Consider the following 19,075-nt stretch of genomic DNA (forward strand, 5'->3'; position numbering starts at 1 on the left):
ACACACAGACAACCTGTATATTGTTAAGGAAGTGTGATGAACTGACTGTAGTTGACGAACACAAACTTCTGGTTCACTACATCCACCCTCAGATCATGAGTGACTGATACAGAAATGAAAATCCTGCCATTACCAATGCATATGTTTGCACTAGATTGCTCAAGTATACATAGGGGATTTTTCCATCTAACTCCTTTAGTGTTCTACAGAATAAAGATGCCCAATATGACATTCTACTGACAAGTAGATTCTGTCATATAATCTATACACCATCAATACAACTTTCACGCTGATCCTTACTCTTATACTGTCTTATATGCATTGTAAATATTCAAGTAAAATTACTCTGAATATTCAATATAAAAGTATGACATTAATACATCTGCCTTGCCTTATGTAATAACAAGGGTAAAAAACAATGGAGTAAAAATCTGATTTGTGGCAGATGAGTGGGTGTCAGTAAGATCATGGGGGCTTTTGACACAAAAAAAAAAACCATACACAAGCCATGTGACAGACATGTACACCCAGTCGTCATTCAGCTGCTCTGTGCTCTAGCACTGCTTTGAAGCTTGCAATGCCACCTCTGAAAGCCACTTCCTCTTCCCCTGGCCTTACACCGAGACTCACAGCATCCTGTGTGTGTCTTCCCCCTCCACATTCTGCCTGCCGCCGTGACAGTTACAAGTGCAAACGCACAGACTATTACATGAGTCTGGATCAACTGAAAGTGAAATAACTGGTTCTAATGAGCAAATTATGCTTGTTGTGGAATTACAGAGTCCAGTGCTTCTCTAAAATAAGCCACCAAGCAACCTCTTCAGTCAGCTCCACTGGTTGTGTGCGATACAATGTGCGCAAAGTGTGAAAAACTTGGATATGAGACGAGAACGATAGAGGCAAGCTGTGAATTAAGGCCATGAACTTTGTGAGCCCTGTCCATTCACCAGAGAGCTGTATAAAACCATATCTATGAAACTAGTGTACGCAAGAGATGGAGGTACAACACTATGCTTCACTTAGAATGGGGTCATAACCAGTTTCCATTTATGGGGTTTAGGCCACACGTTTCTTGTATTTATTCAGAAAACTCAATAAAATAAAAAAAAAAAAAAAAAATCAGTGGAATAGACTCCAACTTCAAAAATTGAACACGTGCAAGAGAAAGAAAAAAATTGTCCAACTTTTGCTCTAACGTGAGAAATTCTGTTTGAGATTTATGAGATCAGGGGCGATGCAAGATAATTTGGGCCCTATAACAGACAATAATTCTGGGCCCCCCGATAACATATAGTATTATTGGGGGGGCACTCTGGGGGCCCCCTGTCAGTGCTGGGCCCTTAGAATCATCCTAACTCAACACCCCCCCTTGTGCCCCTGTACGAGATTATGTGCCAACATGTTCCACATCTGACTACTCTGGCCAGAATTAATACTTAATAGGCCTACATCACTGCACAATTCATTAAACATACTTAGCATGTCCGAATATGTCAATCAACACCTTCTTTCACACAGACAATCATTAGATCACGGTTGCGCCATTCTGCTTCTTGAGAAAGTTGGACAGGGGGTGTTCTCTCTTCTGCTGTAAACAAGAGCTGGCTTCCTGCTGGAGTGTGGTGTAGCCGCAGAAGCGGAGCTCAAGAGCACAAGAGGAAGCCACTGCCAGTTTGTGTCAACCTGGCCCCGCCTCTCATCACTCACAACAGTCACATGGCAGAGAGAGAGAGAGAGAGAGAGAGAGAGAGAGAGAGCGAGAGAGAGAGAGAGCACAGGCAATGGGCAACGTTAGGAACAGGTGCCAATGCCCCTGCCATTAAACATACATACATGGGAATCACCTTGAATTCCCCTATCCTTGCCCTTGACATTATTTCACTGTGTAAGTAAGTTCTGTAAGTTCACATCTGCCAAAAATCTGATATCTGTCTAAAATTGGATAAAGTGCCTTAGTACACTCTGAATCGTAAAAAATAGACTGATGCTGATGTTCTAGGTGACCTGGTGATCATCAGACAACAGCCAACCTTCTTTCCCCCTCACCTTCACCAAGCACCACATCTTTGAGCTTGTCCACGGCCTCAGCAAAGCGAGCCACATCTCGCAGCAGGAGAGGAATGTCCTCCACCTCGATACACACAGCCTCCGGGCTGTCCAGGGATGGACTCTGTGCCTGTGCCCCTTTTGTGTAGCCCTTGCTGAAGACCCACGACTGCAGCGGAAACCCCGCGGCGCTGGCGTGCCGACTCAGGGAGGGCGGCCGCTTCAGGGTGCCCCCGGGCGAAGGGCAGCCCTGTCTGCCATGATGCGGGGTGGGGGTCCCCGGGCAGGAGACAGGGCTGTTGTTGTGGCCCGGGGGAGAGAGGGTGGTACCGGAGGAGGTGGACAATGTTGGGGAGGCACCGTCGGGGACATCTCGCTTTGGCTGCTCCTGGAGGGCAGACAGCTGGGTTACACAGAGGGGAGACAGACGGGCTGTGAGAACACAGGCTACGCCCAGACAGACCCACCAAAGGTTACGGATTTCTTTTTCTAGTAGGCAGCTTTTTGCCGATGGTTACCAAAATAGTTGGTAAACAAGGGGCTTCAGGAGTCTCTTGTGTAATACACTCACTTCCTGTAATGCCCAGTCACACCCTAAAGCCAGGAAGACGCAACAAGAAAAACTGAAACATGATACCAACACACTTTTAAAATCATTCAAATCGTGGTTAAATTTAAGTGCCATACACATAAATGTGGACAAGAAGAAAGTCCTTTCTAAAGTAGGCTAACTTGTTACCAATCATGCATTAGCTAGATAAGAGGAACAAGAGTTTAGTACTCTGTGTACCTGAGACACAAGGCACCCACGCACAAAAAATGCTTTCAATTGTCCACCTGTTGGGTTTTAAGCAGGTGGCATACACAAGTTATATTCATGTAGCCTAAATTACCCCTAGGCTACAGGGCAGTCAAGCTGACACCCATGTCGACCTAATGTTTAACTAGACCTGAAGGTTCTGTGGAGTAATATCAAAATACAGTAGCATATGCAATCAACACCTAAAGGAAACGTACCTGCTTCAGCCAAATGTTGTGTCTATTTGGCAAAATGTCCAATTTGCCTTTAGACTCTGCTTTCTTAACCCGTTGGCCAGTTGCATATGGGCTGTATCCGTTTTTGCCAATAGTTCCACGTTTCAACATTTTTGTGTACTCTTGGAGACTAGGCTACTTCATGCGTGTCAGAGCTTCAAATTTATACCTCAAAATAAATTAAGGAGTAGCCCACTGATGGCATCATTTCTAAATATGTAAATAGAGCCTTGTAAAGGAAAAAAAAAAACGTCTATTAAGGCCAAGGCGCTCAGGTTACTTTACGGTTGCATGCCATTTATTCTGTGTAGCCTATAATTTCGGTCACGAATCAATTATATGGCTACATTAAAAATACCGCAAATTTCAAAATAAAAACTGTGTACTCACGTATAGTAAACAATAGCTTACTGTTGCCTATATTTTAAACCACGTTGGTCACTGTCACTCTTAAATCGATGGTCGCTAATAAACAAGTAGCGTAAGCCTTTTTAAGTAGTTAAACTAAACTAAAGTCAACCAAAACAAACATTACATAGGTTACATGCACTTGCATACCCGCGCACCTACACTATAGAATTTAATTAGCCGTTTCAAAAGAAGTTTAATTGGCTGAATGCAGCAAATCGTCCTTCACACAACAGTGAATAGTCGGAAATTCAGTTGAGTGACAGGAGGAAACAGTGATGATACATGTGCAACTTACTGACGAGAAGCTCTGAGGCGATGGACTTCCTGCTCGACTTCTCTTCGAAATGGATGGCGTCTTAATAATTTCCCGTCTCTTTTTGAACATCTTTAATTTGCTTTTCGATTCCCCCCCAATTTCTTTAAGTTTAAAACACAACCCCCCCACCCACCCCCTACTTTCCAGTCAGGTGGTTTAGCGCTTCTAGTGGTCTCTCTTCCATCAATTCCGATCGTTAACCAAGACAGCTGTCTGAATGTTCTGTTGGCATCACTCCTCGACTGTTGACGCCCTGCGTGATCACCAACTCCAGTCATGGTAGCATCCGCTGCACATTTACCACGTTGGCAAGCAGAGCGCCGCGCATGTGATACGTAGTCATCCATGAAAGAGGGGCAAAGGACAAACAACAACCAAGTAACAGTTTGAGATCACAAACAGTATAAACATAATAGGGAACATGTAACAATTATTCTCCCTTCATACCTCAGAGCTTTCTTTACTACGACAGAGAAGAGACTTGGGAGCATGTAGTCACTCAGCAACATCAATCAAATGAATATGGCTAGCACCTGCGCGCCGACCACCTGACCAATTTAATAATTAAGGTGAGGTTCTTCGCCCGCCCATACTGGTTTAACTTGATGTAAATCCTTGAGAGTGTTATAAACATTTTAAGACTTAAACATCATTTCTGAAAATGCAATGAAAGCACCTGTTGTAGGCTACATTTTTGCAAGTGTGCAATTGCAATCAATCTGTGACAACTGAACAGGTTCTGATACACTACATTCATGAGATATCAAGACATTGCCTGACAAGCATGTATATTTTAGAATATTTTTTTATTTAAAATTAATTAACATAAACCTCTACGATCGAGCCAATCAGACTCTGTGCACAGTCAGTATAAAACATCAAGGCTATTAGTCAGCAATTGTTCATGCATAGGAGTATATGTCCAAGAGTTTATAGAGTCAGCGTACAGGACTGTGAAAACATAGCCCCTCCAAATGGCTAATGGCCTCAGGTAGTGTTGTCTGTAAGGTCATCTCCCTCTTGGCAATCCAAACAAAGATATCAGGAGGAATATAAGCAGCAGGCATTTCCAGGATAAATAATACATAAAATGTGCCCTTTACAGTTCTGTGGCTGGACCCCATTCTTCTTCATCTACAATGACATCCTCAATGTCATTTTCATCCTCTGAGCTGTCACTCCCATTGATCTGAGTCCGACGATTCTGCACTGCCTCATGATGTGCCAGCCTGTTGGAGAAGGACAATATTAGTTTAGAAAACGTGGCCATTTCTCAAATTGTATGGTCATTATAACACTATAGATTAGAGCTCTTGATTATAATAAATCTGACTTCTACTGAGCTTCATAAATCGCCTTTGTACTGGCATACATACTACATTTAGGATCTCTCCTCTGATGTGGTGATGATGCCATACAGTACTTACACAAGGAATTGAGGGGACCGTCTTTCTTCAGTCTCTTCTACCATGCGAGTCTGAGGGAGGCAAGAGGGTGAGAATGAAAAACCAGAGAAGTAGCATTTATTCCTCATCATACGAACATACAAAAGATGAGTGGGGGTGTTTTTGAACAGGTACCTTCTTCAGCTTCTCCTCTATGAAAGACAGCGTGACGGGGGGTGGTGGTGGAGGAGGAGGACTATCTGGAGGAGGCTCCGGTGACTCCGAGGCCGCTCCTACGGACCTGGGGTCTGGGGCCCGGAAGTCTGGTGGTCCATCGGACGGCGAAGTTGGGGCTTGAATCTCCGTGTTGCTGTAGTCCGAGTCACTAAAGCTTCGTGGGGATGGGGCGTCATGACGTGGGGGGCTGTCCGAAGGGGGGCGCTGCAAGCGGGGCTGTGGGACGTGGAGGATGGGGGGCCGTTCGTCAGGGGGGAGCTGGTACACGGGCTCTGCCACAGAGGGTGGCGCTGGGCTGTAGTGGGCCTCTGGACTGGGGCTATCATGGGCCCTGGCAGGCTCGGAGGAGCGGGCCAGTGCGGTCCCTCTGCTCCGGGCGTGACGCGTGATGTCCGGGGGGCTGAAGGCGTCGTCGAGGTCTTCGTTGTCAGTGTAGAGTTCTCCAAGCTCTCCGTCGGTGTAGGCCTCGCCATCCGTGTCCTCGTAGTCGCTGGCGCCACGGCTATCACAGCTCAGGTAGTCTGAGACGTGGTCAGGGGCCAACTCTTCCAGCACCTCGGTCTCCCCTCCCTCCAGCTACATAAAAAACACACACCACAAAAATTCATCAGTTCTAATAATTAAGCAGGACAAAGTGCCAGATTTATTTATCAAGTGTGGTCAGAATCAACCGTCCATGGATGCAATTCTGAGCTCAAGAGGACACACACTGAAAACACCTTCAACACTAAAACAATATAATGGTGTGTGTGTGTATCAGTGGTCATGCGTACCGTAACCTCGGAGACCCAGACGGGCTTGGCTTGTTGTTGCCTTATTTTGTCTTTCAGGACCTCATACCATCTATGTGAACCGGGCTGCAAATTGATGCGGGCTGTGGAGGCAAGATTGATTATTAGTTATTGAATGATAAATGTTTTATTTGGTTGGTTTCACCAATACTGTGAATGTATTCGGATAGGTTGCTTGGTAATGCTTTTTAATGAAAGTATCATATACTTTACATAATGAAAGTATCATCATAATTCATTATATAGCCTAACATGGGATAACATACCAGAGAATAGATGACTGTAGTTTTTCCTAATTTTCAAGGCAGAGGTATAGAGGCGGCGAGAGCTCTTGTTGGAGTCAGGAGCATAGCGTTGCCTCATGGTCTTTACATCTTTCCGGCTCTGTGGGTCCAGGAAGAATACCATGGGGTGGTACTGTATGTAGTTCAGCCTCTCCACCGCTGTAGGTGTGATATCCAGTAAGGGATGCTTCTCCTGAAATGTGAAAAGGAATGTTTGATCAACACCAAGTTACTAAAATGCTGTATATCGAGGAAAAATGTGATTATTTGCATTGCAATTCATGTTTGGCCTCTTACCTGTTCAGCTATCTTCCTCACAGTATCCAGTTTGATCACAGTGGACGAAGTACGCTCTGCTCCATTCCTTGGAACCATATCTGAAACATAAAACAACATTAAGAACCCTCTAATGCCTCTAAAAGAGTGACAGTTACTGTTACTTAAAAAGCAACTCACCTGCAACTTGAAATTCATCTGGCATTTCCCCTGCCAACTTCTCCATGGCAATGTCATTCAGAGGGCCAAGAATGACAATGGGCCGTTTAAAATTAGCTGGAAGAGAACAGAACAAAATATTACAAGGTTAGCTACATTCTATCTAATCACAATGTCTCCCACATCAAGGGAATGATAATTCATAGGATTTCAAGGATTCAAAGATTTTCATAGATGTCCAAAAATGCCTCTTGCTAGGCCTCCTTACCTTCTCTCAGTAGGACCTTTTCATAGGCTGGAAATTTGCCCTGGATGGTTAGCTGCAGGAGGTCATCTCGCGTTCGCCGGGCATTTTTCTTGGCCCCGCGAAGCCCTCTCATCTTCCAGAACTCTGCCCTCTGGCCCGAGGACTGTTTCTCAACCGCTGATACTCTCTGGGCCTGCTCCGTACTGGCCAGTATCTCAGCCCTGCAGGGCGTGGGGGAGGGGGGATAACACCATCAGGTCAAAGTCAAATACAGACTGCTTCGTAACCACACGTTTGTGCCACATAATTTGTTTGCTTCAAACAAGGTCACCTATTTTAAACAGTCAACAACCACAAACCCTTTGTGCACCGTTTTGAAGTGAGCATGAGTTAAAAATGTCCATGCACTGAGTGCCAACTTTAAATAAAACGATCTGAAGTAAAAATATAATTTATGTACTTCATGTGCTCTCCTCTTTGACCTCAATAACTTGATGCCCATCTGGATATCCATTGATATCTACAGTAGCTGAAGTGTGTCTGGTTTAACACACCTTGTCTGGTTGGGGATGGTTCCCTTGTCCATCTCGTGCAGGTCATTCCCCATGCGCACAGCTAACCAGTTGCCCAGCTTCCCACGGTGCATGGTGTCCAGCACACGGAACACCTCCCCGCGGGTGAAGCTCAGGCCGATGTTCCCCTCTGCCTCGTGGTCAAAGTGTGTACGGATGTAGAAGGAGTCTCCAATATTGGACTTCATAATCTTCCTGTAAACTATGGAAGAGAGAGACACAGGGGATGGGGAACTGAGTTGTGTCCAGACAAGGTCATGATGATGTTGCAAAACTTGAGTGTCTAGGTTGTTATGATAAGTAGGCCAAAGCTCTTCCTTTGCTCTCAAACCTCCCAATGGCATAATGCCTTACACTCACTGGAGGAACATACTATTTCCTGGGATATGACAGGGGTTTGGACAGACAGCATACACATCAGCCAACCTTGTATAGCAGTTATGTTACCATAGCTATGCAACAATTTATCACTTTTTGGGGTCAATTTCTGTAGGTTACTTGTTTTGATATAATTTTCAAATTCATTTGGGTGACATGGGTATATATGAAAGTCATATAAATACACAAGTTGTTCCCAATACACATAGAATATACACTTCACTATACTACACTACACTATCTTATTCTGTGTTCCAGGATAGAACACCCAGAGATAATGTGAAGAATGCTTTTACAACATGATATTGCTGATTATATTTACCATTTACCACGTTAGCAAGCTTTTATCGACCTTTTATCAGTTGGTGGAGTTTGTAGGGGCTTTTGCATGTATAGTTGCATGCTTAGTTTTAGACCCCAATGTTGTACTCTTGCTTTAAAATACGAGCCGTGTACTTACTGTCCATTTTGTTCTGTGTGCGGAGGGAAATTGGCTCCCCTGTGCGGATGTTCAGCAGATACATGGCTGCTTCCTCTCGTGTGAAGTGGTTGAAGTCGACACCATTTACCTGCAAGGGCCCCCAGAGTTAGATTGAAACTGATAGTATTCTCACCACAGGAAAAACATCCATGTGCTGCTCTGTGCATCGGAGAATTAAGTGGCTCTATATTTGATGGGCATTTGTAGAGAATGATGAGGGCTGACAAAGAACTTTTTTGCTAAGATAGCTATACAAAAGTGATTGTAGTTAAAATACTACTCTATTTACCTGCATGATCTGGTCCCCTTCCTTCATCCCCTGCCTATGTGCAGGACTGTTGGGTTGAACTCCCCCAACGAAGATCCCCACATCGTTTCCTCCGACAAGCCGCAAGCCCACGCTGCCGTCCTTCACAAATTCCACAACATTTTGGTCTGAGCTATACCTAAGAGCCAGAGATGTGAACTCAGGTTATAAATTCCCAAGCATAACTCTGAGGTAAACATAGGTTAGCACCTACTGATGTGGGAACAAGGCTATTGAAAAATAAGACAAGTGAAATCTCACCCTGGGATCTGTGTGGGAAAGGCATCAGGAGGGAGGGAGTAAACTGGCTCCTCAATAGCCCTGACTAGAGGATAAAGCACACATTATTATAGAGTTGCAATTCAACAAAATTGTTTAGAATGTTTTGTTTGGAAGTGGAAGAAGACAGAATATGCACTTCCTGTACGAAGAATGCTTTGTGTCTTTCTTATGGTTTTGATTCAGGAAACAGTGATCATGAACCACCTCATTGGCTACTCTCCTATCACTACACTAAGAGAAAATGTACACCTACCATGTGGTTTGTTGTGGCTTGCCCTGGACACATCAGAGCGCACAGTGCCATTTGCACGTGGAAAACTGAAAGGAAAAAATACCAGCCCACTCAATGTTAATTCAAACATGTGCTGCCTAGCAGTCTTACAGCACACCGTACCTAGGTGTGTATTTAGATTTTATTTCCCATTGATTACAATGGTCCAGCTAGAAGGAGGAAGTGCTTTTTTGCCCTTTCTATGGATGACAGTCATCTGAGACTGGTGAGAAATCATGTGGGGTGGTGGCCACTGAACTAAGCCATGATTAGAGAGCAGGAAGAGAAAGCTCTGATTGTGTACCTGTGGTCGCTCTCGTCCGTGCTCTCATACCGCCTGGGGGGAGACGGGGCCCGCTCAGACTCAGAGGACTCTACAGCACACACACACACACACAGTGAACAGGAATGTTGAGTGTATAGGAGAGGCATCAGAGTATAAAATCCTTATTTTACTCATCTCTATTCTGTTGTATGACACAATCATAGTCCTCTGTGACATGTCCTATACTGCTGTATATAAATGTACTGGTTAGAGTACATGTAGCGGTACAGACCTTCAGGTGGAGGTCTGGCAGGGGGTGAGGCTCTGCGTAGAGAATCTGCCTGTCTGACAACGACTGGTGATGCTCGCATTTCAGGAAGACTTTTGGCATAGGAAGTAAAAGGTTTTAATTCCATTTTGTTTTAATCAATGTCTGAATTTTAACTCCAATATTTCCTACATATGAAATGACAAAATGTTTGCGGTTTAACTCACCCAATTGCTCTCCTGGAGTTGTTGGATCCCCTGCTGATGGGAGAATCCTGTCTTGGAGCAGAGGCATAACTTGCCTCGGACTCCGAATCCGTGTGACCTGTTTCAACACACATGATGGTAAACATGTCTTATCACTGAACAGTGAGACTCTAGTCACACTTTTATCAGGGGTTTTCAGGATATTTCAAAGCAAAAAGAAAAACACATATCTCTTCAGTGACCTCTGACATCCAGTTAATGATAATGCATTAATGGTGATATGGTTTGGCATGTCTTTGTGGCAAGACATTTTTCACTTTGGGGCCCTTTGTTAGTTCAGCTAGCCTGATTTCTGTTATTCACATCTAGTGTTGGTCTCTTTAAATGCCTATACAGTAGTTTACAGAAAAGGCTTGTGTAGCTGCAACAATCCTACAATGTGTGCTAAAGGCATTTGACACTCACCCCGGTAGGTGGTGGGATTGGGTGCTGTGGGAGGGGTCCAGCGCGGGGGCTCTACCGCAGGGGCTTTAGCTTTAACAACGCCCGAGGGCTTTCTGGAAGAGACAGACACAGAGAGGGAGGTCAGGAGGTGCTGGAGATAAGAGGGAAAAGGAGAGATGGAGAAAGAAGGGGAGGGACAAGGAACCAACTGCCAATTACAATACCGGGAAAAAATGAGTCATCTCACAAACTTTGTGTAACTTGACCCCACTGCCCAATGCAGGCAATGCCTCCTGAAATCCAAATTGATCTCTTCATGATAGGTTAAGTGACCCCTGGCTTTGATCTATTTCCTTTAAATCTGAGGCAAACCGTTTTTATGACATGAACTTTCTTCCTCTATAGGTTTAAATCTGTAATGGCCGACTACAACTTAGAGTGTACTTTTGTGTAAGACTGGAGTCTAAGACCAGGTGATTACTAATAAACGTATTTGAATAGTTTTGATAAAAGAAAGGGCAGGTGTTTATGATAAATGATAAATTAATAAAATTAAAAGCACAGGAATATGCTCAAAAGATTTGTTTCCATTTTATTATTTCATTCGCACACAATATTCACATTGTAACACACCGTTAAAAAATTAAGAAAAAATTAAGAGCTCAAACTATACACAAATGATGAGCAAAAAAAATGCAAATCATATTCTGAAAAAAAAGGTAAATAATAAAAAAAAAAAAAAAAAAAAAAAAAGAATGACCAGAATAGAGTGGGAACAGTCTGTATTGGGGAACTGGGTCAAGGCTATGGTCAGGCATGAGTTGATCAGTAGCCCCCGTATCAGTGGCCCCATCCCCAGGCTCCTTCAGAAGGGCCCGCGAGATGGGGGCGGTTCCTAGGCCTCCTCCTAGTACCTGTATCTGCTGCGTGAGTCCTGGTGGTGGCTGCCATCTGACTCCGACTCCGAATCTGTGGAAATAATCAACTGTCAAACATGCTTCTTAGCTCAACATCTCACTGTGATTTTGCCCAACACCTGTGAAATCTTTACAGTCTGTGGTTCCTAACAAGTGAACCCATGCTTCTGAGGCTCAGGATTCTGTGGGGGAGGTCTCCGGCTAGGTGAACAGAGAGATAAAACAGCTGTTAAGGCTCGGACAAGAGCTGACCTGGCGGTGGAGGTCTGTACGGCGAGGAGCCCCTGGAGTTGGCTCGCAGGCTGGGGGGTGCCAGGTCAGGGAGGACTTTGTATCTCGCGTCCATCATCTTGGGACTGTTGCGTCTGGGCGGGGGAGAGCCGCTCCTGTCGGAGTCCGAATCTGAAACAGCTGCAGGGGGAGCGAGCAGGCAGGTCAAAATCTGACGGGTACCAAACCCTGAGGTCACTACAGTACTGGTCCACTTCTGTCTCCTCGCAGCTCTTGTTCTATGTACCACCTGCTCCACCTTTCACAAGATGTAAACACACTGATCTCTTACTAGAGTGCAAAATCATGTCTATGATGACTGTGCTACATTGTTAGAATGATCAGCAATTCCGTTGTATGATATACTTGTGAATGTATAATAATCTTATGATTTATACAGCGGTGTTTTGTGACTATCTGCAGACCTATTCGATTGCTGTGACGTCTCTGCGCAGGTTATCTAAAGGGGTGTGGTGTAGTAGGGGTAGAGGAGAGAGGGCGACGTTTATGTGGGCGAGGAGGCTGAGGGAGGTGGGCGGGGCTCCAGTTTTGGGGAGACCGGGAGGGCTGGGGATTGGGCAGGGCGGAGAGGCCGGACAGAACCCTGCAATCAGAATCAACTCCCATCAGAAAAACATGCATCACAATTCCACCTACAGAGAGAGCCAATTGTACCAATTTGGCTCTTGAAAACTAAATGTTGGCACGTGTATGGTGTTAGCAATGCGGTGATGTAATATCTGACACGTCTCCTCCCATGTGAAAGTCCATATTCACCTGTATCGGTCAGAGTCTGTCAGATCTCGGCTGTCCTTTCTTGCAGGGGGTGGAGAATTACTTCTGTCTGATTCAGACTCAGAGGGAACTGCAGCCAAACAAAAAGAGTCAAGGTAAACAATTAGGTCACTCTAGGCGTAGTAATGAAGATTACAAACATATTACAGTCTATTACAGTGAGAGATGACTGTTGCATCTGATTCCATGTTGTCACCATTTGGTAACCTATCTAAGCATATGATGTTAGCTGATTCGCTACTAGGGTTGTCTGTGTTTATCTAGGGTTGTGTGTGAGTATCCAGGGTCGGTGTAGTGCTAGATGTCCTTCGAGCTGCTTCGCTGGACTCACCTCTCCGTCTGGGAAGGCTGTGCACAGGAGGTCGGCTCAGCGTTGACCGCACGGGAGACGTATCGCGGGACTTCAGCATCGGTGGAGGAGCTTCTGCTCGAGTTCTACAGCACAAATGTTTCAGAGTTCAGACGAGAGATCAAAATAAACCGAATAAAACATGAGATCTGTGGAAACAGGTGAGCATACCTGTTTGTACGGCGCTCTCGGGCTGTGGGACGTGATGGTCTGCCCCTGGTGGGGGAATCTGAATCCAGATCTGAGATGTCTGAGGGAGTGAAGCATCGAATCAGATATTTGATCTAAAAAAGCTGGTATGGAATGTTGCTCACTCTATACCAGTGGTTCTCAAATGATGGTACGCGTACCCCTGGGGGTACGTCATTTTCAAAATATACAATCATTTTTAAAATGTTCAAAATATTTTTTTCCAAATGTTTGAATTTTGTATGTGTTTATCAGTTCCAAAGTTTAATAAATTAGACACTGATGGCACAGTGCTCTGTTTTAAGTCTTTTTTTCTCAACTAAAAATGCTTTGCGCTGGTTAGGGGGTACTTGGCTGAAAAAAGGTTGAGAACCACTGCTCTATTGTGGGGCAGCAATGGCCCACTGGTTAGCACTCTGGACTTGTAACCGGAGGGTTGCCGGTTTGAGCTCCGACCAGTGGGCCGTGGCTGAAGTGCCCTTGAGCAAGGCACCTAACCCCTCACTGCTCCCCGAGCGCCGCCGTTGAAGCAGGCAGCTCACTGCGCCAGGATTAGTGTGTGCTTCACCTCACTGTGTGTTGTTTGTGTTTCACTAATTCACCGATTGGGTTAAATGCAGAGACCAAATTTCCCTCACGGGATCAAAAAATATATATATACTTATACTATACCAATATAAAACATACGGATTATCAGTGGACCTTGTCCCTCCCATCTCCATTATTCACCTTCTAGCTCGGAGCTGTCTCCGTGCCGCTCATCTTCGCTATTCCGTGGACTGTCCTCCACCTCAGGGATGCTGACCAGGAACTTTCGGTTGTCCCGCAGGACCACCATGGTGAGCTTGCCTTTTGACTTCTCCACAAGGTGCTTGGTCTCCAGCAGTGAGAGGTTCTCTGTAGTCATTCCGTTGATCTACAGAGCATTCAGGGTCATGATCAAATTGGAAAAGTCATTTCAACTTCATTGTCGGAGTCATTTCAACATCACAATGACTAACCACAACCAAGACCATACAAATGGATTTTACCTTCAGAACAAGATCTCCCTCCTGCAACGTCCCTTGTTTGGCAGCCAGTCCAGTAGGCGTCATGTGTTTAATAAAAATCTGGCTTCCCAGCTTCATTCCATACTCTGAAAAATGACAAACACCATATAATTATCATCATCATCATCATCATCATTCTTCGTCTTCATTCTTTCACAACACATATAATCCACTCGATCACTCTAACGTAACGGTCATCTCCATTACTACTTACCGTCCGTCGGCTTCTTCTTGATCAGTGTGGTTCTGACGGGCTTGTCCGGGGAGTCCTGTTGCGGCAGGCGTTTGAAGCCGGACATGAGGGCCAGGTCGTGGCCATTGCGCTCTGGGGAGGCGCTACGGCCCCTGCGGGGGGCCCTGCCATAGCTGGGGCTGTCGGAGCCCCTGCGCGGCCGCCGGTGGTTGGGGTCGTCGGCCAGCAGGTTGGAGCTGGATTGAGCACGGGTTGGCCGGGTGCTGATGGGGATCTGGATCATCCGCGGCCTCTTCACTGTCTGGAGGGGATGAGAGGGACATTCACTTGTAGATTTAGATAAAAAAAAAAAAAAAAAAAAGGAAAACATCAAGTAGCTCCCTCTATGAACTGAAACAGCCGTAATGTTGACCCATGCAGTTCAATTTGAATAATTAGCAAATACATTTTGTAACTGACACAAAAACTAGGCGAAAACCATTCCACTTCCACAAGATGACTACAAGATGAGGTCAACTTCCAACCAAACAGTGATCTGTGAATGACATTATACTGCTAAATTTGGTAGCCCATAGAGCGTTTGTTTTTGTTCTTACAATGTTGGCTACTTTTCCACAGGCCTTCAGGTTCTGAATTGTGAAATTCGACGTGACATTCTCCATGGAGACCCCATTGACCATGACGATCTGATCTCGGGTCCTGTTCAAAGAGAGGGAAGAACAATGGCACCGTCAGCTTTAGCATGGAACAGGTGTGTGTGTGTGTGTGTGTGTGTGTGTGTGGGAGAGACGGAGATGGACGGGCAGTCACTGTCACTGCTGAGAGTAAACAAATGGCAGGTTAGACCTGTAAAACTGTAGTCTGAAATCAAGAGGAAGTGTATGTGTGTTTGTAAAAGAACGCAGAATGTCACAAGTCGAAAAGACAACTCACTGTAGCTTCCCCACGGCAGGCCCATTTCTCACCACGTCAGACACTACCACCGCCTCTCCTGTGCCGGGGTTAGGCTTGTCTCGGCCACCAGACAATGCAAAGCCAAAGCCTATTTTCGGATCCTGAGGGGGGAAAGAAAGAGGGAGAAAAAGAGAAACAGAGGTAGAGAGACAGAGAGAGAGAGAGAGAGAGAGAGAGAGAGAGAGAGAGAGAAAGAGTGTGTGTGCGTATCACTCTACAGTCACATGACCTCCCGAATCTTAAATTCCAAACAGCAGGGTGTGGTTGACAGTGGCTGCGAAATAATGGCGCGTTAAGGGTCACGCTTGTCACCAATGTTGCCTTAACAGAGGCAATTCAGTATTTTCCCCTCAACTCTGTCCTTCAAAACAACTCACCACTGTTTGCACAGCGCTAATACTGAATACTGTGCAGTGTGTGTTAGTGTGTGTTAGTGTGAGCAAAAGCCTAGGGTAAATACACTTACTTTGTTCAGGGTTATTGTGTGCTGCTCCCATATCGTCATTTCCTCCATGTTTGGGTGCTGAAAAAAAAAAACTGAAAGGTTAAAGAGTCACATCCAGTCAAAAAAACAACAAAAAAAACGCCACTTTAAATCAAAGTTGATACAAAATAATGCATAATGACAGTAAAAAACAAGACACAAAAAACTACAGCACAAATCCATTCGTAAGGCCTCACGTTTTGGCAGAGCTCACTCTCCTGTGTGCTCTCAGTCTGAGGTGAAACAGGAAGAGTGAGTCAACATGAGCAGGCCCACACCTGTGACATTCCTGAGGGACAGGTAATGGGGAGGAGCTCGTCCCGACGACAACCAACTGCAGCAGCACCTGCTGCTAGACGCGCGTCACGAACAGGAAGAGAGACGATACCCGACACCAATAAACCGACAGGCTGTGTCGCGACCAATACCTGCACCAGCCTCTGGACACAGAGTCTCGTCAAAGAGTCCCCTTAAAGCATTCTTAGCATGCCTAGCCTCTTCTCACTGCGCTTCAGGCACACCTTGATATTTCAAACCTAAACACCGGGGCCAGCTCAGTGATAAGCATTTACAACATATTTACTGTACATACAAGTACTTAAGTTTTGTTAGTTTTTAAAAAGGTGTTGGTTTTTAGGTGGATTGGTTTATTTAGGTATTTCAAGCTTCAATACCACACAATATATCCATGTATTGTGAAAATGTATCCCAATGCCTTCCACTTTGTATGACAATTTTAAGAATATTAAGGTCACCCAGTTTCAACATTGTTTAAACTTCTGTACTGTAATTCAGTATCCATTCAATACAGTAGCAATCATTTTTTTGGATCCATATCAAACTGTTACAAAACTGTCAAAGAACTTGACAAACTCTGTTCTTAAATGTGCACCTATTCTTCACAGTATATTTCAACTGATACTAAACCTTACTGAGACCTTGAATTTCCCCTGGGGATCAATATCAAGTATCTATCTATCCATCTATCTAAAAAATTCCAAATCAAAAAGGTGACCAGCCACCTAAAATGTCTCACTAAAATTATGTTCAAAGTTCAAGTACGCCACACACACACACACACACACACACACACACACACACACACACACACACACACACACACACACACACACACACACACACCTCTTTTCAAGAACATCAGTGCTGAGGCATTCTAAAAACGTTGCCCTAGTGAGGCACCTGAGGGAGATCTGGTCAAATGTAGGCCGCTGAGGTTAGGACAATGGCAGTGGATTTCAGCTCCTCAGCAAATAAAGGGCATGACATCATGACTAAGTGCAAAATGACTTCCCATACAATTTCCTTCGCTGATTCACAGCAGCAATGGAACTAGGTGATAAGCGTCACTCTAAGATGGCTCAGCCATATGGCCTAGCACTGAAACAGCCATTTCAGATTGTAGCAGAAGACAGAAAACCGCAGGGGGAGGGGTGGGTTTCTACGAGGAGGGGGAAGACAAAGAACTAGGCAGACAGACAGACAGACAGAGAGACAGACAGGCAGACACACATTAATAGGCACAGCTGAGGAAATACAGTCTAACTGCTTATCAGGCAATGCAAATGTCAGTGTTTTGGATATAGGGTATTTTCGAAAGGGCCTCTAGGCAAGGCCATCCAGGAAAGTAGCTCTCAGGAGCTTTGAAAAACATTTAATATGTAACCCATTAACACCAACTGGGATTTTCAGATAAACATCATGGGTAATATCAACTATTCTAGACAGGGTCACCTGATAACCACAAGGCAAGGTAGGGCAAATACAGAGCACATTGAAAACAACAAATGTTGGCCAAACTGCTTCGAATATGAACACAAATAACACTAATAAAAGTGTTGTTTTAAGTAATTCTAGTGGTAGTAAGTGATTCCTAACTGGATTAACCAAGGTAGTCCACTTCTTTTATGATGTGATTGGTTGCACATTAATGTTGTGTAAAGCAACAAATGTGACATCCATGTCATGATCAATGTAATACAAAAAGGATCTTTGCTTATTCTTTGTCTACTACTCATCAACACTGAAAAACCATCAAGCTCACTCCACAAAAACAACCGGCTACCAAAACAGCTCTTCAATGAAAACATACAGTACACGTAGTTGATGTTTAAACGAGCGCTTGACCAGAAAGCAACATTCTTGGTTCAACACTGAATATGAACTGAACTATGACATAGATGATATCAGGCTTGAACATGTAATTGTTCACAGTTAAAAGTTTAGATTTACATTTCAAAAATCAGCACATGACAATCAGAGCGGTAGCAGCCATATGTTTATCCATGGCCTACACGTACACTGTTCACAAGTGAATAGAAGGTCTGATGCAGAATACCATATTACCTTGTTTGTTCTTAACACTTTTCATGTTTCTCTAAACCCGGAGGCAATGCGATCTTAAACAGAAGACTAAACTGCACACAATTTAAAGACCGTGGGGACTGCAAATAGTGAGGAGGAGAGCAAACAGGGAGGAGGCTGTAGCACTCACCGGGTTCAAAAACCTAACTTCCATTCCTAGAGCAGCAGAAACACCTGCTACCTCCGCAGCTCTGAAAAAACCCAACAATCTGCCTTCCTCTCTGTGTTGCTCCAAGAAAAAAATACAAATTACAACCAAGGAAATGCGTTCAATACTTCGCCCAGCAGTCAAGAAAAACAAACAAAACACAAATCCATCTTTCTTGGTGGTGGATTAATCGATTTGTAAGTCAGAGAAGGATCAATGGCTGACCGTTATGTGTTTGTTGGGAGAGCAACACCTTGCAGAAACCCCGCCTACCGGAGACCTCCCCCCTCCCTCTGCTCTCCCACCTTCCTGATTTGAATGCCCTTACTTTCTATTGCCCACCGTTACCATGGAGTTAAGGGGGAGCCTAGTAAACATAGGAAATCCCACAACACACAGGATGCAGAAGGCACCAAAGCACCTTAAGAGATTAAGCACAAAGTCATGGATTCAAGAACCCTTTTGAACCAGATCATATCTTTATTGTGCATACAACCTAAGTGCTCAGGATATGTACCAATCCCTGTAAATAGTACATTGGGTATTACCCTGTACCGAATTATTTAAAGTGAGTTTTTCCCTGACCTCATGCACCTGTTGCTGAGGAAGAACCCATGATTGAACAGAACCCTTGGACTTCCTATATAAAAGCATGGAATGCAGCTCTTAGAAGTTAACAAAAAG

The 19,075-nt window shown here is 44.6% G+C and overlaps 2 protein-coding genes across 4 annotated transcripts in view; both read right to left on the minus strand.

Moving 5' to 3' along the window:
* The window catches only part of arhgap45b (Rho GTPase activating protein 45b), a 15,599-nt gene extending 11,672 nt beyond the window's left edge, over positions 1 to 3,927 (minus strand). The window contains exons 1-2 of one of the 3 annotated variants that reach the window (XM_048251874.1): positions 3,788 to 3,927; positions 2,047 to 2,434 (exon numbers count right to left, since the gene is read on the minus strand). In XM_048251874.1, coding sequence (XP_048107831.1) covers positions 2,047 to 2,434; positions 3,788 to 3,877 — 478 coding nt within the window. In that variant the 5' untranslated portion in view covers positions 3,878 to 3,927. Of the gene's footprint in view, positions 1 to 2,046; positions 2,450 to 3,063; positions 3,731 to 3,787 lie in introns of those variants that run through there. The other 2 variants (XM_048251873.1, XM_048251872.1) reach the window with 2 other exon arrangements.
* Positions 3,928 to 4,595: 668 nt separating this feature from the next.
* Positions 4,596 to 18,576, minus strand: tjp3 (tight junction protein 3). Its single transcript, XM_048251875.1, has 30 exons — positions 18,374 to 18,576; positions 15,844 to 15,900; positions 15,357 to 15,478; positions 15,020 to 15,122; positions 14,445 to 14,724; positions 14,213 to 14,316; positions 13,911 to 14,097; positions 13,164 to 13,242; positions 12,975 to 13,078; positions 12,626 to 12,713; positions 12,352 to 12,452; positions 11,831 to 11,989; positions 11,576 to 11,630; positions 10,683 to 10,774; positions 10,239 to 10,335; positions 10,036 to 10,124; positions 9,783 to 9,852; positions 9,461 to 9,525; positions 9,187 to 9,250; positions 8,908 to 9,064; positions 8,598 to 8,706; positions 7,742 to 7,961; positions 7,209 to 7,408; positions 6,962 to 7,057; positions 6,803 to 6,882; positions 6,488 to 6,698; positions 6,204 to 6,304; positions 5,389 to 6,006; positions 5,236 to 5,285; positions 4,596 to 5,037 (listed from the first exon to the last, which is right to left on the minus strand). The coding sequence occupies exons 1-30, from the start codon at positions 18,395 to 18,397 to the stop codon at positions 4,908 to 4,910; spliced, it is 3,912 nt and encodes a 1,303-aa protein (XP_048107832.1). The 5' UTR covers positions 18,398 to 18,576; the 3' UTR covers positions 4,596 to 4,907.
* Between the last annotated feature and the right edge of the window lie 499 nt (positions 18,577 to 19,075).

Source organism: Alosa alosa, chromosome 9 (genome assembly GCF_017589495.1).
Source record: "Alosa alosa isolate M-15738 ecotype Scorff River chromosome 9, AALO_Geno_1.1, whole genome shotgun sequence".
Classification (NCBI taxonomy): Eukaryota; Metazoa; Chordata; class Actinopteri; order Clupeiformes; family Clupeidae; genus Alosa; species Alosa alosa.